General features: G+C 40.0%; 1 protein-coding gene across 4 annotated transcripts; it reads left to right on the top strand.

Moving 5' to 3' along the window:
* Positions 1-4128: 4128 nt before the first annotated feature.
* On the top strand, positions 4129-25203 carry LOC131126059 (transcription factor E2-alpha-like). 4 transcript variants are annotated; one of them, XM_058068210.1, is made up of 20 exons: positions 4129-4663; positions 9029-9126; positions 9671-9743; positions 13210-13283; positions 13602-13677; positions 14289-14329; positions 14453-14588; positions 14972-15021; positions 16172-16271; positions 16693-16829; positions 16942-17074; positions 17173-17231; positions 17365-17443; positions 17854-17930; positions 18039-18206; positions 18272-18383; positions 18462-18594; positions 20635-20873; positions 22636-22783; positions 22876-25197. In XM_058068210.1, exons 2-19 carry the CDS (start codon positions 9073-9075, stop codon positions 22740-22742), a joined length of 1848 nt encoding a protein of 615 aa, XP_057924193.1. In that variant the 5' UTR covers positions 4129-4663; positions 9029-9072; the 3' UTR covers positions 22743-22783; positions 22876-25197. The 4 variants fall into 4 exon arrangements, with proteins under 4 accessions (XP_057924193.1, XP_057924194.1, XP_057924192.1 ...); XM_058068211.1 differs by lacking the exon at positions 20635-20873 and having other exon boundaries at positions 22876-25203; XM_058068209.1 differs by having other exon boundaries at positions 18272-18594; positions 22876-25201.
* The last annotated feature ends 87 nt before the right edge of the window (positions 25204-25290 follow it).

Here is a 25290-nt window from a genome sequence, read left to right as displayed (position 1 = left end):
TCGTTTGCTGTCGGCGTTTTTTCCTGAGAACTGGCGCACACAACCGGATATTATAAGTGTCGTTGCTGTACCTATGCTACTATTATTGACAGAAGTAGCGTAAGCTCCTCAGCTGTTGTGTGAAATCAATGTGCAGAGGAAAGAAATTATTAATTATGTATTATAATTAATACAAGTTATCATCACAGTACATGTTCATGCATGATCACAGCATGTATATCAAACGGTAAAACGCTGTTAGAGGGTTTTTTTGAGGGCCTCGTAGTCAAAATAGGTGTCACCCAATGTCGTGCATATTTAGCTAGCTCATATTAACTTGTTTTCTGTCATTATAATGCACAGAAAGGCAAAATAAATATGCGTTCATGTTTCACATAAGGATTGTGAATGATTGGCAAAATTCCCCCAAAAATGCAGCCACCCTTTAAGTAGCATGGGTGTGCAAGTATCTCGCCCGTAGAAGGAGCCCATCTGCTACACACACAGTATCCTGAATTGATGAAGAAATGAGTGTTGAACATTAATAAATTGATTTTTTTTCACCTTGGCGCCCCCCAGAGAATGCTGCCCCGTTCAATTGCCCATACAACCCATTGCTACAACCGCCACTGATTACATATAACAAAGCAACGTAGCATAGCGACGTGAGTACGAATTCTCAACAGTTCCTGTAGAAGTATATAATTCATAATCAACAGAACAATAATAATCAAAAAGAAGGTCCTGCACTGCAACAAAGACACATAATGTTGCCGTGTGCGTGTGGTGGCTATCTGAGCAATGTTGATGGGCAGGGAGAGGAGCGTGGAGGGGTGGGGGGGGGGGCTACTGCAGCAGAAAAACAGCTAAGTCTGCAGTCATTATTATGCAAATATGCAAATGGAAGGGTAATTAAGATTGGGCGTTCGCCAGTGGCTCTTTGATTGTTAATGAATTCCAAACTAGAAGGAGCAGGGGGATGATGAGCTTAAGAACAATATATAACACAAAGAACAGGAGGATGTTGTGCCTTTTTTTTTTCTCCGCTGAACAAACACAACAACAAAATGAGTGGACTTGTGCCTAAAACATTGACTGTAGACCACATATTCAAGTAAATGAAAGACAACTGGGGGTTTGTGCCAAGACAATTAAGCGTGTACACATTGACAATAAAAAGCTGGAAGCGCCGCAGGAAGGTGGAGTTGCTCATTAGGAGCGATGTAGCTGACCCCCGTGGAGAGGGATGCTCAGGTATCATGGCGGGAGGTGTGTAACATTCACAATGACTTCTTTTTATGTTCTTCACACAAACAGAGTACCTAAAGTTCACATGAGCAAGTGAAATATGAGGACGCCTGTATGAAATATAAATATATGAAGGTTGTAATTACCAGCTAGCTGCTTCTGGCACAAGTCTTAAAATATTGACTTGTGCGTGTGAGAAGACGGGGCTGTAGTTTACTTTTTTTTTTTGTTGTTCACAAGAAACAGGAAGCCAGAAGTCATAACAGGATGCCCTAGGTTTTTATACTGTACCTGATGCGTGGGTGGCTGCATGGGGGTAACCCATTTACAAAGTTATAGTGCTTGTGTAAGACGAGGCCATGAAAGCGTGGGTGGGGTTGTGGTGTTAGGAAAATGGAGTTCCACTCTAAATATAGATTTTTGTGTGTGTCTCCCATACCGCACTACAACATGTAATTTGTCCTACTTTCTGAAAGGCAGCAAACCAAGTGTCGTTTGATGTTTCATGTAGAACAGAGATATGATCACCTCCGTGGCAAAGACACGCTCCGTGTTTTTTCCCCAGGTGTACTGCAAGGAGCTGCACGGTGAATGACATGAGATGAGTTTTGTCATATTGAGGTTGATCCACTCACACAAACTGTCTATGGTGAGTATGTTGCTTTCGTTGTCTTTACGCATGAAAATTAAAGGGCGAATACAAAATTCTTTTGTACATGAATTTAGTTCTTAAGAATAACCAGATGACCTCTTTTTAGTACCACAGTTAATGTCATACAGGTGTACATATGCGCAGCGTATGCTGGGTATTTGTGTGTGTGTGTGTGTGTGTGTGCGTGAATGTCTTGAGTTTTCTCGTAAAGGCCAGCGCAGATGTTGAGGTTATTTCGCCGCAAACCAATTGAGGTTTTCTCAAGTCTCAAAACAAATGGTGACATTAACTGCAGCTTTGTTTACCTATCCCCCAAAGGTTCAGCTCATGAAAAGCAGACAGCAAGACATTTTCTGTGGTTCGGATGCTCTCACATAGCTGCCTTTTTGTTTCAAATGCCCTATACTTTTAACCATTTTCACAATAGAGATCTCACAATAGTGTATTGAAAACCTGAAATGTCTGCACTATATAAATACATTTAACATTGAACACATATCATTTTGAGAAAACGCTTTACTTAAGTGACCCCACCAACTAGCCGGAACTGCTGACCACAACTCAGCTCACAGGACAAAGTGGGCAGAAACTATCCCTTTAAGTTTTATTATAAAGAAGTTAACTTCTTTTTACGCTTTTACAGCTGTTATGTTACTTCGTGATGGCAACAGATTGAGCCTGGAACAGATCAATTCAGTTTCTATTCATTTCTGTAGTAAAAGTGATTCCAAACCTGACTCGAGACTTTGTGATCATCCACAGAAGAAACTAACAAAATTTAATTTAAAGCAGGGGTCTCAAACTCAATTTACCTGGGGGCCACTGGAGCTAGGGTCTGGGCAAGGCTGGGCCGCATCAGGTTTTCCAAAACAAAAACAAAAAAAACGTAAAAACAACTTTTTCAGTGCTTTGTTTCCGATTTTCTACAATAAAAGCTCTGATAAAACATTTCACTGTTCTCAAATATCTTCATTTTTATTTTTCTGCACAAAATAAGATGAAAAAAAAAATAAACAAATCAAGAATAAAGAAAATCAATCAGTAATAAATAAATATAATAATAATAATAAAACGGCAAATAATAAAAACTTAAGAAACCACATATAGTTGGTGGGTAGACAAATTATTTTTTTCATATTAAAATTAACAAAGCATTATTAGAGCCCTGTAGACATGACAAAACACGACTATAGTCACATTTATACTTTTTTTATTTACAACATATTGCGCAACTGCAGGGTCTTGAGACACATGCTAACTCGCAAACGAGAGAGCTAGCGACCTAAACGGTAAGCCTTGAAGTTATTTCCTTTAAACTTAAATAGCCAAAAACTTACCACTTCCACACGGATAAGGAGGATAACTATTAACAGTTATTTAACCTTTAACATGAACATTAATCAAACGTAATAATTTTTTCTGGGTACATGATACCATACAGCATCCATATCAAACTTGAGCGGACCGCACTAGCATTAAACTTTCATATCAAGGCGAGGGCCTCAAACTAGTGTCCTGCGGGCCACATTTGGCCCATGGGCCGCGTGTTTGAGACCCCTGATTTAAAGGGACAGTTGGGATTTTTTTTTATTGCCAATGAGGCTGCTATATACACAACATTATTGCAGAGTGATTGTGACGTCTTACTTTTTCGGGGAAAACAGTTTTGTGATACAAACTACTTTTACTCTTTTGAACGCATATTGTTTTGAGAAGCAATAGCGACCCCTGCCAACTAGCCAGAACTACTTACTTCAACACCAAAAACTGAATTGAGTACCCTTGAAAAAATCATATTCATCCTTGTGGTGGTTAATTTAGTTACTATATTGTTCTTTTCCTTGTAAAAGAAAAGATACAATGACTCACTATTTCATTTCATTCCAGATTCCCACAACACTAGACTAAAAATGAAATATTGTTTATGGCAATATGGCATTGCTACTAATATCAATATAGTGTAATAATAAACTGTATAGTGTAAAGCTGGATCCAAAGCAAGGTGAAAACACTGTCTTCTACGGTTGTGTAGTTGCGGTGTATATTACAATGTTTGGAGCTCAGTTACTGCTTGAGCGCTAAATGATAGTGCAGTCAACCTGCAGGCGAAACAACGCTGCTCCGAGGTTGATGTTAAAACATATTTGGACGGTTCAGCTGTCAATCAAATTTGGTCGTATCCAATTGGTCCTCCTCTCTGATATTATCATTCCATTTTATACGCTGGCACACTATGTGAGCTCGTTGCCTCATCCGCCCCTCGACATAGATCCTCGCGAATTGTCTGTCCCAACCTCCCCGTTCGGTGACTCCAGACCAAATCAGACATAACCGGAATTTGTGACTATTTTTTCACTGGTATGCCTCAATCGGAAGAGGTTTTATATCGTCTATCGTTTTTTGTTGAAATTGGACACCGCTGATGTTTCTGGATGCGTCCATGTCCTCCCGTGGGCCGTGACGCGGAGGGATACATTTCTGGAAGCGACAATGTGGAGGCTGTTAAAATGTCTACTTGGAAAATGAAGTCGCTTCAATTTCAGCAATATTAAGAGAAACGGCGCAATGCTTTAGTTATGGTGCGTGTCCTATAGGTCTTTTTAGTTTCGCGAAGAAGACAGCACCGAGGCGGCGGAGTGTTTCAATCTTGGCTTTCCTCATCTTCTTCAAGCCCACAGTCCGGAGGAGCACGGAGGCTGGAAAGGGATCCTGTCCATAACTTTGTTTTTCTCTCACATCGGGTCGTTTATTTCTCATTTTTGGATGCTACAGAGCTAAGCCAAGGTAAATAGTTCTTCTAAGACATACTCCCTACACGTAGTTACCTCTTAAACACCACTTACCTGTCATTGTGTTGTCGAGAGGAATAGTCAAGTTTTAAGTGCATTTTTCAAGTTACATTTTCCGCCGAGGAAAAATGTCCGGTTTTGCTTATTTCGTGCTCCATTAACTTATAGTATTTGTGTTGCCACTGTGTTAAAAGTTGAAAAAGTGGTCTTTGTTTCACTTCAGTGGGCTCTTTGAATGTTTCAGCGTATTAGCATAGTGCCAAAGTGAGTTAGCCCCCCTCCACATAATGATGTCTGTGCTAGTATGTCGCTTTACACCAGTAAAATAGTCCCCGAAAACTCTCAAATGTTGCACCCGTATCTGTTGTAGAATTGTGTTAACGGACGATAGTGTAGTTATATAAATGAATATTTTTTAATATATACATGTTTATCCTGTAATCGCTGTATTTCGACCACGTCGTTGAAACTTTGCTAGCCGGCTCTTTGTGTGCAGTCTCCTCGCTAGTGACTGAGTGGCAGTGGGGCTACAGGCAACAGGTTTGGACTTTTTTTCAAACATGTCGTCGGATGTTCCATGTAAACACACTGGTGTTGCTGGTGTGTCAGTGCAAGGCTTAGAGTTGTGTTTCTTTCACACTTCTTTATGGCTAATCTGTGGAGGTGCTCAAACATAAGAAACTTCCATTTGTTAGGAGGGACTAACTCCCCCATTTTAACCACAGCCCATTATAACAGAAATGTTTGGAATATTTAATGATAACATTTTAACTTTGAGTAATTGCACGATACTTTTACCTCTTTTACCACAGTTTTTATAGTTTTATGTTCAGGATGACTTAATAATGACTTAACCATATGACTTAACAATGTGTAATATGCAGCATATAACACTTTGATATTGATAATAGAATTGAATTGCCCTGTATGCAATCAATAGTGTCCACGAACTATATAGTGAAATACACTTGTCTCAAATTGTAAAGCACATTTTTTCATTGACAACAATGTGGCTAACTTCTGTAACACACACAAGCGTGCAAAACTAAGCTAACCACTGCTAGCTTCCATTTGCGTTCTGTAAGAGGAGATTCAGCCAACCTTCGCCAGCATTTAGCACCATTTCAACTTGTTTATGTCAGGAGGGGATTGTTCGGTGTTTACTGATTTTGTCCCACGACTGAGCAGTCTGCAGAGTAAACACTTCCCTCACAAACGTTCCTTCTCCTCACAATTGCAGCATTTGATTAATCTTATCCGCTGTTGTGCACAGTCTTAAAACATGTATCATTTATTCTGGATGGAATAAGTCCTTTTCTTATCAATGGAAGAATGTATACCAGTATAGAAAAAATATCGCCCAACCCTTCTTTCTAAACATAATTTTTATCCTAACTAGAGCCCAGTAGACATAAAATAGCACCCCGGTAATCACCTTTACACTCCCATTATTCTTCGTTTACACCGCTAAATTTTAATATGCAGGCTATGGGATCACTGCAGGGACACAGGAGGCAGCCATGGCTTTAACCATTAGCAAGCTAACTAGTTAGCCTCCAATTAATTACTGTATTCTAAACTTAAGAAAGGGTTTAATACGGAGTGGGGAAGAAGGACACAGAAGCCAAAATCTTACCACTTCCACCCGGGTATGGGAGAAGTTCTTTTCACCATCAAGTCGGGCATGTCATGGCTGATGGTTTGTCTTGTCTCTATAATGGGGCATGGCTGACGCCTAGTTAGTGGCCACATTCCTACATATACATTTGTCTTTTGCAATATGGTGCGGGATGGCTATAAAGTGTTCAGTGTGTGTATACCATATATGTGGAAATGTTTACTCTTTCAAATTGTCAAACTTGACAAATTCCAAATAAGGATTAAATGGCATAGAAAATGAATTAATCAATTCTCCCAATAGTACAAAATACTTATTTCTAGACTTCTACATTGTTTTATGCCGACATTCATGTGTCACAGTTGTCCCTGTTATGATACTAATATGTTAAATAGTCATGTTTAAACAAGCTACTGGCAGATGTTTTCTTGGCCAGTACTCTAATTACTTGACTTTATTTCCTGGTTTTGTTAAAACACAAGACTCTTGGCAGTGTTGTATACTATTAATTATACCTTTTGACAATCTTTTGTCCACTGTGGTGATAAGCAAGTGCATGTATGCCTGTGAATATTCTCATTCATCCAGGTCGCTGTATTCACATAAAACATAATGTATTCTGTGGGACATCAAGTCAGATTTGATATGACGATCGAGTGACTAGAGCTGTCACATTTTTTTGTCCTGGCTAGTCTGACTGGTGTGGTCTTTGAGCATGAACTGATGAAGCCTGCTCGGATGAGAGGTGAAACATCTTCTAAGACAACCCGAACAGTCCAGTTGCGATTGATTCAATACACTGAGAAGTTCAGCCTGTAGTTTTCATTGTTTTGGAGTCATTATCCACGTTTACATGAGGAGTTTTTCTCTTTCCGAATGACCTTTCCGAAAGCAATGGTATACATGGAAAGGAATATTCCAATCGCGCGTCTACATGCGCCGCTATAATCAACCAGAATAGTCAATGGGGCATGTGCAGTAAAGCGGAAACACCAACATCACGTGATACCGACTTCCTTGAGTTTTTCTTTCACTTGTTGGGATAACTTTGTATTTCCAGTTTTTCATTCGTCCAGTCTTGAAATTTAGTTTGAATCAAAAACAAACTTTCTGCAACAGTCTCGCCTCCATTTCTTTTTTAATCGAAGAACGTCTCGAGCTGCGTGTTACGTCATATCTATTCGCTGAAAGAACGCACCCGGGAACAGGAAAAGATGAAGTTCAATCTTGCTAATATTTTATAATTAACCTTGGCACATGTTTTATATAAATAAGTATGTTCTTTTTTTATAAAACTGGACTTGTGAATGGTGTATAGAAGGGTTTAGATTCTGTTCCACGGATGGCGGTAATGCACATTAAAGCTGCTTGCCAACCGGCAATAAACAACAGAAGAAGAAAAACACCACGAAGAAGAACACAGCCTGACAACTTTCCGATTGAGCGAGTACAAGTTACCTCAATCGGATTGGGGAAAGGAATATTCCTCCCCTGTGAATACGATTTTATTTTCATTCGGATTGGCACTTTTCTTTCAGAATGAGGTGTATACAAAGGTTACATTCTTTCCGTTTGAGCAAATAACCCGAATGGAATTGGAATATTTGGCTCCATGTAAACGTGGCTATTCTTTCATTTTGGTGATTGATGCAGTGCAGTGCAGATGCTCATTAACATACCCACCAGTGTGAAAGTGTCAGCTCCCTTCACAGACACAATTATTGACACAATATCATATTTTACCTTAAAAGTTCATAATTGAGTTTGGTGAGAACACAATGATGGCATGGTTATTTCCCAAACTGATAGAAGAAACTCAATTTGTTGATTTTATAACACACAGAATGCATTTACAAAGTTATTATTTATTTTGCCTAGCTTGTTTTGTGACATACACTAGAATGTATGTGGTGCAGCTACATTCTGGTTAGATGTTTCCCTACTAGATCAATAATCTGATGGTGGGAGGCAAGAATGTGCTCCTTGAATAATAATGATCTCTGATGAGATATTGAACTGTACCATGATTGGAAGGAAGAGCTGTGCCCCCGTAAAGATCAATGAAAAGAAAAATGAGTCACTTGTAGACTGCTTGGATATATTAGAATTATTTTGACATACTTGCAGATATTGTCTTTATTGTAGTATGTCCGCTTTATGCAACATCATTTTGTTGTTGAATGAGACATTTTTACCATGGAAATATTCCTTAAACCGACATGGATGAAGACCGTTGCAACCAGAGGAGCCCTCTGTAAATTTACTGTTTATGTGTCAGTCTCCTGATTAACAATTATTTTGGAACCGATTTGCGCATTAAAATTAAGTATCACTTTAATATATATTGCTATATTATCTATATCACTCACTATAATTGCTTTACACTTACCTTAAATTGTCACAAACATACTCACAAATGGTGACATATCTTGTCCTGCCAATTCTAGTTGCAAATCACTGTCGTCTTTGCATCATGCCTCTTGAAGTGGTGGCACCCTGTCTGGTACTCTTTTCAGAAGACTGACCCATATGTGTTATCATGAAAATGTACAGTAATACAGAGAGACCACTAGAATGGCTAAACTGCAATCTTACATTAAAGATAGGCATTCTGTGTCATTAACATCCAGCTTTAAGTCTTGTTGGGTACACTGGAGAGAATATATTTATGACAGACCTGTACCCCAAATGTTGTTGTGGGAACATTTGGGTGACGATTACTCATGTTTTTCTTGACTGTAGTGGTTTGCTGAGACTGAAAGGGCCAAAGTGAACAGCAGCAGAGAATGACTGCAGTGGGCACAGACAAGGAGCTCAGCGACTTGCTGGATTTTAGCGCGGTAAGAATTCTTAATACAGTATACACATGAGGCCCTGAATAAAATTCTAGGATAGTGACCAATTGTCAGCACCTTCAGGGATTGGTCAATTAAACAGGATTTGAAGGATTGTTCAGTTTACTTGGAATGGCCAGAATAATTGTGTTAAATCGATTTATTAATGACAATTTTATCGTCAAGCAATTGATGCAAAATGAAGCACACTTCCTGGCTGCAACCTAAAGAGGCACTTTTGGTTCCGTCTCAACTAGTTTGCGGTTTAAAAAAGAAAAATATAACTTCAGCTATGGAAAGTGGCACTACATCCACTCTATTGAACAGATATTCAGTGCAACATCATTCTGCCCTATAGAAATAATAAAATCTGTGAATTAATAAATTGTATTAATTGATCAAGGAATCCTAGTCATGCTCATCCTAAATACAATTTGGGTTTTTTGTGGTTAACGGTTGTGGATAAGAGTTGGATTTTTTTTTATTAACACAGGTTATGTTTCATTATTATTTTTGAGTGGTTTACACATTTGAATTCCTCTCATTTCAGATGTTTGAGCTTCCAGTTTCAAGTGGCAAGAATCGGCCAACTACACTTGCCAGCAGTCAGTTTGGTGGTTCAGGTAAGTCCAAAACAAACTTTGTGTTTTTTTTTTAATTTTCTGCCGCCCCTTGGGCTTGAGTGACAATAATTCCTTTACACTTCTGACTGGAATCTCCTTTAACATTTGCAATAAATTGTTTGCTTGATTCTCATTTTAAAACACAAATGCCCACAGTAAATGGCTGTACAGCAGTTCTTATTGGCTTGCAACGTAGTAAAATATCTGTGCTCCCACCCCTTTCCCTAGTTTCCACAGCATGTGAATGGCTTTCAAAATTGCATATTATTTAATAGAACTCCAATGAAAATGACACATAATTTGACATTTATGTAGATCAAGTGTCATCTCCTCTGCCGTTGTTCATCCAAAACTTGCAGGTGTCCCTTCCATCACCTTGTCAGCTGTTGCTATTCAATCACCAAAGACAGAGGCAGTGGGGGTGGATGGGAACAGCCCAATTAATCGTCTCTGCTGACTCTGGGAAAAACATATTACCCCATTCTGCTGTTTTGCAGCTTACTTTTAGGGATTGTTGATGTGAAATTGTCATTGTAGCCATTTGTTTACACAACAAGAGCGTTTTGGAAGTTAAAAACACAAAGATTTATAACTGGTTTTCAAAATGAGTTGCTTTTAAAAATATATCTTTTTCATTGAAATGCTGAAAACGGTTGTCAGTACAACATTTTAGTGTAGGTCACGTGCAAGCATTTAACATCCTAAATCACTGTGCACCGCAGGGCTATGGTTGTATTTGTGTTACTTCATAGTGAATTTGGTAATACTTCTCCAGCAATGTGTAAAAGTAATTTTAAAAACAATTTGAAGAATGGATGGCAAACTGTTGATCCACATTAGCATAGTGTTGCATGGACTCGATATTACAGCATGACTTTTTAAAAAAACACAAAGGGAAATGTACCCCTAGTAACGCCAGTGTCCTTTACTCTTTCTTACATACGGTTGCCATATGTAGAGGTTTAGGGTGTGCGGAGGGTTAGCTTGTGTGGTTGTCTTCAATTTGAATCTCAACTTTAAACTCTTTCTTGTAACCTCTTCGTTCAGTCATTTACAGTACACTTTCATTTTTTGGTCTCTGGAAACTGAGAACGGTGGAAATATTTTTAAACAGATTATGAGACTGAAATGCAGAAGTGTGAAGTATTCTATGATTGCCCCCACCCCCACCCTACTACTTGCCACCCAACCCCCCTGTAGCTCACAGCACATACATCAATTATAATGTCTAAATTCACTTTACAAAGCATATATGAGATGCAGTGCACATTTTGGGAGTTGCGGCATGCCGGGCATTGTGTCCCTGGTGAGTCACAGGTTAAAACAACCAAGTATGTGTTATTGAACATTGTTCAGTATTTCATTAACAGCCATGACTCTCTTGAGGTTTTATATGACTTCATGCTTTGTGTCTGTGTGACTCACCGTACAGCAGGAAGGAAGAAGGTGTGTAGACAGGCTCAATTATATGTGCCGGTGGCAATGTCCTTGTTAAGACTTAAAACATGTCTGCAAGTCTGGTCAATGTATGTGGCAGAGTTGTACTCCATAAGCCAATGACTCAGGCTGGCTGGCTGGTTCCAGTATCTCTTCCTGGGTAATTATAGACTAGCCATGCCTGAAGGGGTGTTGGGTGGAGCCGTGCATTGAGGTACAAAAATTGTCTGATGTTACTCATCATTTTGTCCAATTTTCTTTGCTGTCCTTTTGGTAGTCTGCCGCTCTCTCATAGCACTCTTAATGAATCTTAATGAAATGTCCCTCGTTCCATACAGTATGCCAAACTACATGTATTTGATATGTGACACTGGATGAGTGATTGAAGAACATTTTACACTTTGTATTGAATGTACAAAATTCATATAATTATACTAGGTTAATGATGTTTGCAAACAAATGGGTTCCTATTCACTTGCTGTTTCCAGCAGCTAATTGACAAATACTCCAAATGATCCATCCATCCATTTTCTTTCGAGGTTATCCCTTTCATGGTGAGAGGGGATCTCAACACATAGGAACCCAACGCTCTCTATTGATGAGGATAGAAATGACAAACATGCATGCTAACATTGGCTTACCTTAATGTGCCTGATGTGTGGACTGCATTATAATGCTCAGTCTTAAGTTTTCTGTTGTGGTCTATATTTTTGCTGCCCTCGGTCTCCTTATGAATACAATTAAGGGGTTCTCCTGAGCTACTATTGTCATGTTAAGATTAAATGTGTTGTATAGGCTGGACTACATGCTGACACTTCAACATCCCATGATAGAATATATAGAAAAAATGGGATGATTTGTGGCAAATATGGAAAAATAATTTTCATTATTTTTTAATTTTCATTATATATTTTTTTATAATTTTGCACCCCTCTTCCAGCCGACTTGGATATCACCTCAGCAGTTTGTTGTGATCCTGTTGGCGACAGATGAAAAACAAAGTGACATGGACAACCTTTACATTACATTTAGTTTGCATAAGGCATGTCTTAATACTTGACAACAGTGCATGTATATAGACTTTTATGTAGATTTCTTTTTCTGGACCATTTTTTATGTCAAAACGCCATCTTGTTTTTCACAACAGTGAATTAGTGCCTATCTCTTGTTGACTTACCACAGAAGCGAACGTTCTTATTTTAATGGTGATGACTCACACGTTGACTGACAGTCAGCCATAGAGAGGGGAAAAGACGACATTTCCTTCATTTATTCTGCTGGTGTTGTGTGTGTGTATAGATCACTGTTGTCACGGCAATCTAGCAGCCCTCAGCACTGTGGACCCATCATTCTGTTATACTGCTGATCCTGTCATGAGACTAGCCCGCCTCCACACCCCCCATCATCTTCTCGCTCCGCTTTTTAATTAGACAACAAAACAAAAAATATGAATATTCATAAGCATAAGCTTCATTAATATGCACAATTATGCAAATCAGTCTGCAATTAAGCTTCAGCTTTCCCCCTAGAGATTCTGTGTTGCAGTTTGAGAAGGGATTGAAGGAAATAGGATGGGCAGGAACCAACCCTTAAAAATCAGTCGTTTCAGCCATTCATCTCCCTGACTGTCAGTGTGTTCTGGTCAGGCATAACATGTCACTTTTATAAGATTTAGACCTTATTTCTGTGCTTGAATGAAGGCTGGAGAATAGGTGGACTATAAATGACTTGTGCTGTGAAAACGTAAAGGCGTGGGGTGGGAGAGTGAAGAATGTAGGCAATCATTCTGGGACTCTCATATTGGGTGTTAATTATTCAAACTTCCTACAGCTCTCATCCACGCTATGTGACAACACACCATGCTGTCTGTGGTTCTGTGTGGGCTCTGACATGTGTGCTTCAGTAATCTGTTTTAAAGCAGTTCACTGTCCTGTAAATATGGATTTATTTCTGCAAAGACAGGGTGATTTCAATGTTGTTGTGTTTTTCATAAAATGGTTCATTTCTCACCTATATGTCTGTATTCCAGGGGTTGATGAGAGGAATGGGTCCGGTTCTTGGGGGCCTGGAGAGCAGAACAGCCCATCTTTCAGTCAGGGCAGGGTACGACCAAACGTTTACTACCACTATTTATTCCTGTATTGTAATTTACAGCACAGGTGATGTTATCTTTGGTGATGAGATTGTAGTAGATTACACACTCCTATGAATCATGAATCATTTAACCACAAGGACACCAGCTGGGAAGTTGGGAACTACTTATTATATTCAGTAAGATTGCCATAATGAATAATCATTTATAGTAGTACTGCTTTTCATCCACCTGGATATTGTAATTTCATATATATGAAATGGGGTACATTGTCCGCATCTGCAGCCATTAATTTGTATTCATGAAGTTTGTGCTGTCTTCCCTTCCAGTGTTTTGGTGAAGAGGGCATTTACAGCGCACAAGATGGCATTCCGCCTGGCACGGTGTTTGGCACAGGGGTTGCCGGTAAGTGAGTTTCAAATAAATGTAAGGGCTGAAAAAAACATACATTGCAGCTGTCTTTACATACAAAATTGATATTTAAATTTTATGTTTTTCCACATCCCACTTAAAGGGGGTAACTGCCATTGCAGCAGACATTTTTTAATAAATCAATGCCATGTTTACTTCAGGGCAAACTATATTCATGCTCAGGTGGTGATGGATGGCAGCAGGATAATGAGACAGGATGTGGACGAGCTGTGTGCTCCATTCTGTATGTTCACTGTGAAGGTGGGCGTGTATGAGGGGTCGGATGGGGTGTTGGAGCTATAAAGGGCGCCCATGCACAAACAAGGCTCTCCCTTGGGATTACATTGGCCTACAGCTCTCCCCTGTTTAACTGTCAGGGGAGGGGAGAGGAGATGGGCACAATTGCCCCTGAACCATTTATAATGGGTCCATTTGTTGTTGTTTTGCTGTCCACAGCCATAAATACGGCACGTCATACACAATCACTCAGCAGATGCGAGGCGTTGAGATGGAGACAGGGGAATGGCCAGATTGGGATTTAATATTGACGTTAATGCCTAATTTTCACAATCATGGCCTAATTTCATTGTCTGTTCTACCAACAGGGAAGGCTGAGAGAGGACCATACTCGTCGTTTGCAACGCAGGTACATCAGTTAGACAGACAAAAGCTAGGTTGCTGTAGGAGTAAACACGCCTTCATGAAGCTCTACTTTAACTATCTAGAATTGTTGTGTTCATTTTTTTCCCCCAATTTACATGGTGTGCAGCCGGGCTTTCTGCCCAGTGAGATAGCCATGCCCAGTCCTGATGCCCTTTCACCCTCTGGTTTGAAGCCTGCATCCCAGTTTTATTCCTCCTATGAGGGCAACAATTCTCGCAGACGACCCGCACAAGACCCCATTGGTAAGATTTAAAGGATTGTTTCAACTACAGTGCTTCACATTTCAGTAGCAATGTTTTTTCAGTCCAATTTATCAATGTCAATTTCTCATCACTTTCTCAATTAAAGTGTATGTTTATCATCACTTCTCCATGTTTTTCAAGTATCAGTGACTTTTCACGCCGAGAAAGCAAAAACTCTGCAGGTGTCTTTATATGAATAACCCCATCAGATAAGAATTAGGTAGTTACTAGTAATGTTGTAATGTAGAATGATTTGCATACATAAGGGGCCTGCATTAATAAAGCCATCTATATTTAATTATATTGTGACTGTTTCCTATAGTTCATATATATGCAAGCATGAGCTGTTTGACCCTATATGTGCTTTCTCTTTTTCCCATCAGACTCACAGCCCAAAAAGATCCGGAAGGTGCCCCCTGGCCTGCCTTCCTCTGTAAGTGTTAACATCCAGAACTGCATCTCAGTGAGTTTGTGGGAGCCCACATGGTCAGATCATGTCCCTGTTCATGTTCCATTTGGCATCTCTGGCCTCTCTGTGGCTTGCAAAACTGCCCAATTGCAGCAATGCCGTATATTCAGCTTGCACAGATGTGTATCTGCACCAGTCATTTCAAGAAGGAAAAGTGGAGAAAAGCCACTCATTGAGCCAGTCGCTCATTTGTAGTGTATTTATAGTGTGTCGTACTTGTGGGCTCTTCTATTTTGTGGCCACATTTCCTTCCCTCTGCCAGGCGTATTTGTGTAGCTTGTGGAGGGAAACTCGTACTGGGGTTAGATGCTTCTTACTTACCTCATTCTTTCCCCTCCCAGTCTCGCTCTCTGATCACCAGATTTCCTCCCCTTCTCCGTTTCTTCCTCACCCCCCTCCCCCGCCCCCACTCACCCCCCAACTCCACAGCCCCTCCCACTCACCACTATGAACAACAGCTCTCTCCTTTCTCTCTCCCTCCCCCACCCCTCCATCCCAGCTGCCAGTAGAGCTGGCCGCCATCCAGGATTCGACAGATGGTTCAGTAATTAGGAGTGCATCTCTCCTTCCCTCTTCTCCTCTACCCTCCTTTTTCCTCTCCCTTTCCTTTCTGTTTAATCAAATTACAGAAGAAAACTGCAAGTCCGTTTGGATTTGAGTTTTTTTTCCCCAGACACAGTGTGATTTTCATCTACAATAATTGTAATTAAGAAAGCTATTTGTGACTTGGAAGCCTGGTTCAATCAGTATAACTTGTTCAACTCCATTTCCGGGGTCTCCAAGTTTTGTGTTGAGTATCCAAAACATCCTCAGACTGTTTCTTTTGGACAAGATGATACCTAAGGCCTTTCAGCAATGGCAGTCAAAGCCTGTTAACGTCCCTGATACTACACACTGGCTACATAAACACATGCCTTACTTGGAGTAGTTAAATCAATCATTCAATGTAGGTAATTAATTTTTGGTTTAAGTAATTACTTGAGGCCGTTAATGTGTTTTAGAAGAAATTCATGACTTTCCTCACCTATTGGTAAAATAAATAATTAAACTTAGGGTGCTAGTTGATGTTTTCCACTTATTGAGATTTTTTTGGTCTGTTTGTTTTCTTATGTAGGTCTGTACCTCTTCCTCAAACGATGAATTTAACAGGGACAATGTAGGCTACTCTGCTTCCAAAGCAGGAAGCATTTACCCACCACCCTTCTACATGCAAGGTGAGTTTAGTCAAGATGTGGTGCAACACCATCCACTTGTTTTTTTGTGTGTTTTAACAAAGTATGACGAGTATGACGAAGATACTCACTTTCAATAAAAAACAAATAAATGAAGCTCTGCTTATCCCAACTCCTTTTCAGACATTTTGAATTGTTGAACTGTAAATATGACGTACTCCAATGTAACCTTGTTTGAAATAAACAAAAGTAAAACTCCAGCTAAATATTTAGTGTGTTGACAGCATAGCTTGCTGTAACAACTTTAATGGGGTGACTCAATGTGCTTTGCCATGTGTATGGTGTATCACAGTTGGATGAAGTCATCACACTAATGGGACATGTCTCATATGTGTCTTTTATTGTCTTTTCATCTCCTGTGACTGGTTACCCCCACCCCCTGTCGTTGGATGCCCCCTGACAGAAGGCCTCCACCCACCCTCCGATTCATGGGGTTCTGCTGGGTCGATGGTTCAGCCTGGATACCCTTCCATGCTGGGTAACCCCCCCCATCTGAGCCAGCATGGTCCTTTCACCGCCATCAACCCTCAAGACAGACTGGTAAGCCTTCACCGTCTATTTGGACATTTTGTTTTATGTTTTTGACTCTTTTGTGCTTTGGAGGCATTTGTCTGCATATCCATTGAAATAATGTGGTTTCTTTGCGGCCCAGAAACGTCAGCCACTGCCCCTCTCACCCCAAAACTACCCCCTACATGGCAGTGAAGTGAACGGGGCCCACCCGGCCGGCTTCCACTCTGGCTCCAACAGCTACGGAGTTCCCAGCCACACGCCTCCTATTGCTGGTACAGACAGTATTATGAGTAATAACTTTTATGTTTTAGTGATAACATCATATCACAGCCCCTTTTTTAATCATAAAGTTTTTTCCTTTCCTGTCAAGCCAATCGGGGAGCAGTACCTGGAAGTTCTGGTGATGAGATTGGGAAAGCGCTGGCATCTGTAAGTTGTGCAAAAATGAAGAAAGTAATGTAGTTCATGTTACCTTACACTTTATAATTTATTAATAACCATAATAGTATGATCTAACATCATTACATTTCATCAGACTCAAAGCAGAATTGTTTATGTGCAGATCTATCCTTCAGACCCAAACAGCAATGGATACTGTTCATCCCCATCCACCCCCTCCGGTTCTCCTCAAGCCACATCAGGTCAGTCAGATGCTTCACACTGTGGCATTTTGTCTGCAGTCGTCATCAGAACTGCAGCCTTATCATGACAGCTTTATAACATGTAACTAGGTGTATTATTCAGATAATAGCACCGGAGCGTTCTCTACAAATGTGGCATTAGAGCCCAGACTTTTAAATGCTCTTTCAGCCGTGCTCAGCCTCCAAGTATAACTTATGAGAGGAAGGAAAAGTACAGTAAAAATAAAAAGAGGGAGGGGTCACTTCCCTATTTGTCTTTACAATTGGTCCAGGAGTGACGTCATCACACACATCAAATTACATGGCATGAGATGACAGAGAGATTTAAAAAAAAAAAGAAAAAGAAACGTGACTAGTTTTACTTAATTAAAAGAGCTTTTTTTTAATAAACAATTTGTATTTCTCTTTAGGTTCTGCTTCCCAGTGGACAAGGTCATCTGGACAAGCTACACCTTCACCTAACTTTCATGGAGGACTTCAGACAATGGTGAGGCTTTCAACTTTGTTTTGTTTTGTTCTGTGATACTGTACAGTGATTATGTCATCATACTTGTGGCATCGCCTCCTCTCATTATTTTCCTTCCCCCGTCTTAAGCCTAATAAACTGGAGGACCGCCTGGATGAAGCCATTAATGTTCTTCAGCGCCATGCCGGTGGGCAAGGAGGACTAGCTGAGATGCAGAATCTGCTGGCATCTGGTTTGGGATTACCTCCAGCTTTTAGCAGTGCAGCGCTTGGCCTTGCCAGTCGCCTGCCTGGACTGGTGAGATTTTTCAATAGTGTTGAACGTTTGCGGTGAAACACTGTTAATATTGTTGTGTCTTTTAGCTCTCAGGTCACCATGAAGACTCTGCTGGCCTGCCCTCTAGTGGAGGGCTTGTGCATGGTCACCACGGTTCCACATCTGGCCTGCCAGGCTCTCAGACTGATGGTTTCACCAGTGAGTCTTTGTCTCTTTTTCGACTTGCTGAAAGATTGTGTGACTTACACCTTGGAGCCAATGTTTTGTTAATTGCAGGTGTGGCGAGCAGCCTAAATCGTTCCACTGGTGCTGACATCAAACGAGAGAACAAGCAGGATGATGAAAACTGCTCTGTTACCGACAAGTCAGAGGATGAGAACAAAGAGCTGAAGACCCATCTTCGAACGAGGTGCGTTTTTTTGAGTCTTTGTCTCATTTATCAACGCAGATTTCATAGAAAGTAATATATAACAATTTGCAAGAACTATTTAAAGGGTCCCAGACATAATTTGTAAACATTGCTTAAATATATTATATATTGTTTGTAATTATGTTTTACATTGTTTGGTTTGGTGAAATTCGCTAAACATTAACTTGTGGTTGTTTGCGCCAGCGTTGATCAACTAGTTGTCGCAGCTCAGCCTTATTTCCTGATGTGACGTCATCAGACTAACTGACAAACTAACAGCTACACAAACATTGCGGTGTATGAGACAGAGGATGTTTACAGTGATTATAGTGAAGATTTGAGCGATGTGCCAATAGTTTGCGGAGGAAGAAACATTCGGAGATGAAATGGAGAACTTGCAAAACACGGACTTAAGCATTAAGACACTGGGGTTGCTTATCCTACATGTCATCAATTACTGTTTTAAATCGGCTTCTTAAGGTGCGTAAAGGGTTTTTTTTAATGTTTTAATCTACAAAAGATGTTTATGTAACATGTAGAATGCTTTGACAGGACTTACTCCCTTCTGTGACAACTACTTTCTTGTGTACTTGCAGAAGAGCATCCTTTTTTCTTATTATTTTTCAAAATGTGTTTATACCGTACTTCTAAGCCAAATGCTTTTTATAGTGGTGTTCCTTCAAAGCAGTCATCAGCGAAAACATCACCGCAAAGGACAGAATTTGAGGCAGGCGTCCATTTCTCTCTCATTCCCTGCACTTGCTTCATCCATTGTTGTCTTAAACCTAGTCTTTTGGGAAAAAAAAGAAACATATAGTGTTACTCGGATAATGTCAACATCCAGCAGCAACACATTTTTGGCATGATTACTATTTTGATGAAAAATATACTGAACTGAGTCAATTATCTACCCAAGAAGCGTTTGTTTACGCTGCTTTAGATGAGTGGTATCACCCTCATTATGTCTCATCTGGAAATAAGACTGAGCAACTAGTAGTTCGTCATGGCTGACGCCATGAACTACAGATGTAATTTTTGCAAATGTTTTTTTTGCTTTCAACAAAACAATGTAGAACATAATTACAAACAATATACAATGCATTTAGGCTGCACGGCGGACGAATGGTTGAATGAATGAATATAATGTATTTAAGCAACGGTGATGAATCATGTCAAGGACCCTTTAAAATCGTAAGTCTTTTATTCATGGCGATTTCATTCTCATTCGTTTTTCAATGGCTGATATAGTTTACAAGACAGAATGCACAACATTGACAGTAAATTCTTAGACAAGGCTGATAATTTACAATACAAAAGAACAGGTTCTGTGAGTACAGTAAAACCTCAGTTAGTGTATGATCCCATATTTTTGGTTTATGTTGAAATGTATGCCAATATTTTGCCTTGGTTCACATACATTTTCAGGTGTACATTATGGCACACTTCCTGTCTTGTTATTAATACGTTAGTAAGTCCATCTGTGTTCTTAAAAGGTTTTGGGTTTTTTAATTACAAAAACGTCTTTGTTATTAGCCTTATTAACCTAAATCGCCCCTCATCAGAGGTTGACTGTGTAGTTTGCTAACTAAAATAGTTACAAAAATAGTTAATAGCACGGCAAGACGTGCACCAAAAATAATCAAAAAACACACTAACCGGGGTGTACGCTAACTGAGGTTTCACCATATTTATCTGCATTTTGAATTGTCTTCTCCATGTAATTGTATTATATTATGTTATTATCTTACTATAGAGTTTAACATTTTGGGCAGTCTGGAACTGATTAATTGGATTTATATCATATGTTATGGGAAAGTGTGATTTGGTTAGAGAATGCTTCTAATCAGTTAGGAGTTCTTAGTATAGCGATCCATATGTATATGACCCACTTTTTATAGAAACTTTTTTGTATTGTTAGAAAGCTACATTTAACATTAAATACTGTAACTCACTCAGTCTTCTACATTTTAGAAAAGTATATATTAATGTCAACTGTGCCCACAATGTTGTTTTCTTCCCTCCTCATCTGCTATTGGCTAGTCTGAATGAGGATGACGATGAAGAAGATCTACCAGTGGAGATTAAAGCTGGGCGGGAGAAAGTGCGGAGGATGGCTAACAATGCCCGTGAGCGACTCCGTGTGCGGGACATCAACGAGGCCTTTAAGGAGCTGGGCCGCATGTGTCAGCTCCATCTGAACTATGAGAAACCGCAGACCAAATTGAACGTACTCCAACAGGCGGTTAACGTTATACTCAACCTGGAGCAGCAAGTCAGAGGTCAGTGGGTGTCCAGGGAGGAAGGAGGAGGAGAGGGGAAGGTCCTCTTGACAAACTAAACTCTCATATGACTTCATGCTTGTGCAATCAATAATTTGGCAAATTTTATTTGCTGCACAAATGACATCCGTGAATGAAAGCATTTAAGTAATCTCCAAAGTGAGGACGGATGAGTAAGGAGATGAAGTTGTGTGACTGTTTTTAAAGCACCCCCATTCTCTGGCTCTGATTCTCCTGTGGTAGCACATAGTGGGTGTCTGTCTATTGTGATGCAGTATGTGTCTCTTTGTCTTACATTGCCCCTCGTTTATTATCTCCTCAAGATGCTTCAATGTCTCACTGCCACTATCACCTTCCCAATGAATTAACACATCTATTTGTGCAGACATTTGTTTTTGTTCCTGCTGTTGCGTCATTACGCTTGGTCCTTTTTTGGCTTTAGAAAGACAACTCGCACGCTGACAGCTGATGCACTATTAAGTGTAACAAGCAGCTGGACACGACTTTTGTTGTCATGTCTATTAACCTGCCTTCACCTTGCAGTGTTGCATGCCCTTGCAATATAACCATGCTCATTATTATCACTTTCTCATCCATGCACCGGTCTACCATCATGCTCTTTTTTTTTTTACAGATGGCAACAGTGACCTGTTCTTTCCTGCTTTCTAATAAATACATCAGTTTGTGATGTATTTAAGAGGAAGCCTTCACTCACTGGTTCTCTTTCATGTGCTGTAGTTGGCAGAGAGCATTGCTTCCTCTCTCCTTTTACTCCTTGTGCCCTCCTCATATCTTCTGTCTTCTGGACAGTCATCAGTTACCCTCAACTTCCATCCTGGACCTCAGTGACCCTACAACTCAAAATGGGATATATTTATTGACTGTAGTGTCGCTTATGATATGGTTCTTTATGGCCTCTTAAAACTTACATAAGGTGGAAGAAAAGACACATCCGCCTGTTGCTCTCTGGCCTGGCCCACTCCACTGGGATGTTTCTTCATCTCATTTGCTGGAAGGAGATTTGAGCTGGAACGCTACGTGACATTTAGATCAAAGATATGCTAAATTTCCAGTCAAAGTAATATTCCAATTTTTCTCTAGCAATTACATGTCAGTGTGCATCTTTAATGATGACAGTAGAGCTAGGTACGGCGAAGGTTGTGATCTGGGTTTGTTAACCAGCCCCACCGACCGCTCTCCTCCCGGCTGCAGTGTTGTCACAGTGACCGATGAGAACCTCACTGCCGAGGAGAAGGAGCAGAGGGAGCGCGAGCGACGCCTAGCTAACAATGCAAGGGAGCGGGTGCGTGTGCGAGACATAAACGAAGCCTTCAGAGAGCTGGGCAGGATGTGTCAGGTTCACCTGCAGAGCGACAAGGCCCAGACCAAGCTTGTCATCTTGCAGCAGGCTGTCCAGGTCATACTGGGCCTGGAGAAGCAGGTGCGAGGTAGGTCAGCCAGTCCAGTCTGATATGACAGTCACTGACAGCCAAGCATCTTACTAGAGCTGGGAAAATATCTCCTCTTAAAGGTCATGTTGACCCTCTGTAACACCCACTGTCACTTTTCTTGTCTCTATTAACTGGACCAGTAAAAGGAGAGAATATATGAGGAAGGATCTCTGCTTTTCTGCCCCCAATTCTCATCATCCTTTTTTTTCCTTTTCACCATTCCTTTCCTCTGCTTCCCTTCTTGTTTATAGGCAGAACATTTTGTTTTTGTTCAAGTTGCCCTTACATATATCTGTGTGCCTTTTGCAAAGAGCGGAATCTGAACCCAAAGGCTGCCTGCCTCAAGAGAAGAGAGGAAGAGAAAGGGTCGGGTGTGGACCCCCAGATGCAGCTCGGCGGTGGTCACACGGGTCTCTGACTTGATGGACCCAACCCAAAAAAGCCATATGTATTTCCAAGGTTAGTTCTCACGGTGACCCAACATGTTGATTATTATTTGCACTGTGTTTGAGCGTATTAACCTAATGTTTTTAACCTCCTTTCTCTTGCAGCCCAATTTACAGCCGTTTGAACACGTGGCCTTAATCTATCATTGTCATGCACCTCAGTGTGTTCTTTGGATGGCACACGCCTCAGCAGAGACTACAAAAGGGGCCACAATGACAAACAAAAGAGTAACAAGCACACTTGTATAGAAAGAGACAGAGAAATGTGTATTCGTCTTTACATGTTTGAGTCAAGGACATAAATGTGGAGACATACCTATGATCATGTTTTTGTAAGACGTTCTAAAAAAAAAAAAAAAAAAAAAGAAATAATGCATTATGTGTTGGGAGCAAACCTGTTTGGATCAAAAAGACCTTAATTACAACTTTCAGCAAAACCAGAATTTGTATTCTCTGGTAAATATGTGGCATTCCCAGCTGCAATGGAGGTCCTACATTCTATATAAACAAAGGACACACAGGCTTAGTGGCTGAATGTTTAATGTTCGATAATATCAGCCACCATTGCAGAATGACCTCTAGCCATCTTGGAAGCCTCTTATAGAAAGGGATGAGACTTCTGTCTTGTTTTGTGGTCTTTTTATTCACTCTGGCTGATGAGGTAATACTGGCTTGTGTGGTGTTTTTCTTCTTGTAAACCTTGGATCCTACGGGTCACTGCCATGCAAATGGAATAGAAAGACTGCCGGAGGGAGCGCCACCACTGAGGAAAGACTCATCTCCAACAATAAGTTAGTCCCCATATGTGGGGTTTCCGTAGAAATTCAGCTTCTAGATGTGATTACTCTGTGCACACAGATATGTGTTCATATCGTCACTTGTTAACATCATCCTGGACAGTCCAGTCACAATGGAACTTTTTTTTTCTTCTTCTTGTTTTAGAAACATGCAACTTGTTTCTTTTGATAACCTTTGTCAGACCAGAATCAGATGTTATGTAATACTAATGCACACAAAATACATTTAGTTTTCCCCAAAAAATGTAGTGCAGATGCCATTCTCCAATTGTCCTCTGTAACTGGACCAATCACAAATATTTTCGGGCCTGAGAACCTCCAAATGACAACCTCATTACTCAAAAGATGTATGTGGGAAAAACAAGCGAGTGTGTGGAAAGGGATCATGCATTTTAATCCTATCTTCTGGACTATTAACTCAGTTGCCGTTGATTGACTTGGTTGCTCTGTGGTGACCATTTCTTCTTTTCTCTTCCATTTTGAACAACCACAAAGCCTCTTTGTAATGATTTTCCTTTTGTAGAATTAGTTAACCATTTTTTATATTTTTCTTTTCCCACTTTGTAAGATAGTTGTTAAGAGTTGGGTTTATACATTTGGAATGCTCTTTCTGTTTGTTTACATTGTTCAGATTGAAGACAACCTTTTTTTTTTTAAGACTATGGGAACAAAGTGAGTTGTTTTTGTTGTGCCAGATGCTTGCAAATGTTAGAAATGACAAATTCTGGCGGTAATGTCACATGTTGTGATAACTTTCTTCCCTTTTTGTTCACCAAGAATACACCTTTCTGTGCGAACTTGATATTTGTATTTGAATTTCGTAGTTTGCGGCAGGTATTATTATGAAATGTTTGTTTTGTCTCAATGTCCAGCTCTATATTGACTACATTCATTTGAGGTGGTGGCACAATTCATCTTAATTATAATACAAATGATCATCAATGTGTCAGGGTGGCCTTAGTCATTTTCCTGACCTTAGGAGTTTTGATAATGGTTACTCACCAGTGCCTGAATAATTCAGTTACACGTTGCATATAACAACACACATTGACACATGACTAGTTCACAGACAATACACCAACATCTGAATGAGTGAATTGATGCTGACCAACAACATGGTCTTCAACTGGTCAAAATACTTGTTGGTTTATATTTGAACTAGACATTGCCATGTACATTCATATGTATGTACAGCTATGTGATATATCATTTGAAATCTTGTAAGCTGAAATTTAACCTTTTATCAGGTTACGTCTTCATCTCATTTGCAAAGTATGCCATATGGAATAGCCCCTAACTTTATTTCCATCTGAAAGCAAGTTTCTCCTGTCATAGTGCAAATGACCACAAAGGAGTTGTTTTGTTTATGTAAATGATTTTTTTTAAGTTTGCAAGTATAAAAACACAATTTTCTTTATTAGAGTTTTTGTCATCTACAGCAAATGACTCACAGCTCTTTCTGTCTTCAGAAATATTTGAGGGCAATATCTATGTAGGCTATGTCCTCAAAGTGCCTCCAGTTTCCTATTTTTATATATAAAGTAGATATTGAGAACTGTTGTGTATATAACAGTAATGTAGCAATAAATGTGCCATTTTTAATATCAAAGTGTGTTCATTGTCTTGTGACCTAATACAGTATTTGGGGAGGGGACCTTACAAAGCTTTAAAAAAAAACTTGGATTTTAAATTTTAGCCATTGCTTTGTTGACACACGTCACAC

Source organism: Doryrhamphus excisus, chromosome 3 (assembly GCF_030265055.1).
Source record: "Doryrhamphus excisus isolate RoL2022-K1 chromosome 3, RoL_Dexc_1.0, whole genome shotgun sequence".
Lineage (NCBI taxonomy): Eukaryota > Metazoa > Chordata > Actinopteri > Syngnathiformes > Syngnathidae > Doryrhamphus > Doryrhamphus excisus.
Note: the sequence above shows the minus strand (reverse complement) of the source record. Positions and strands in the feature narration are given on the sequence as shown.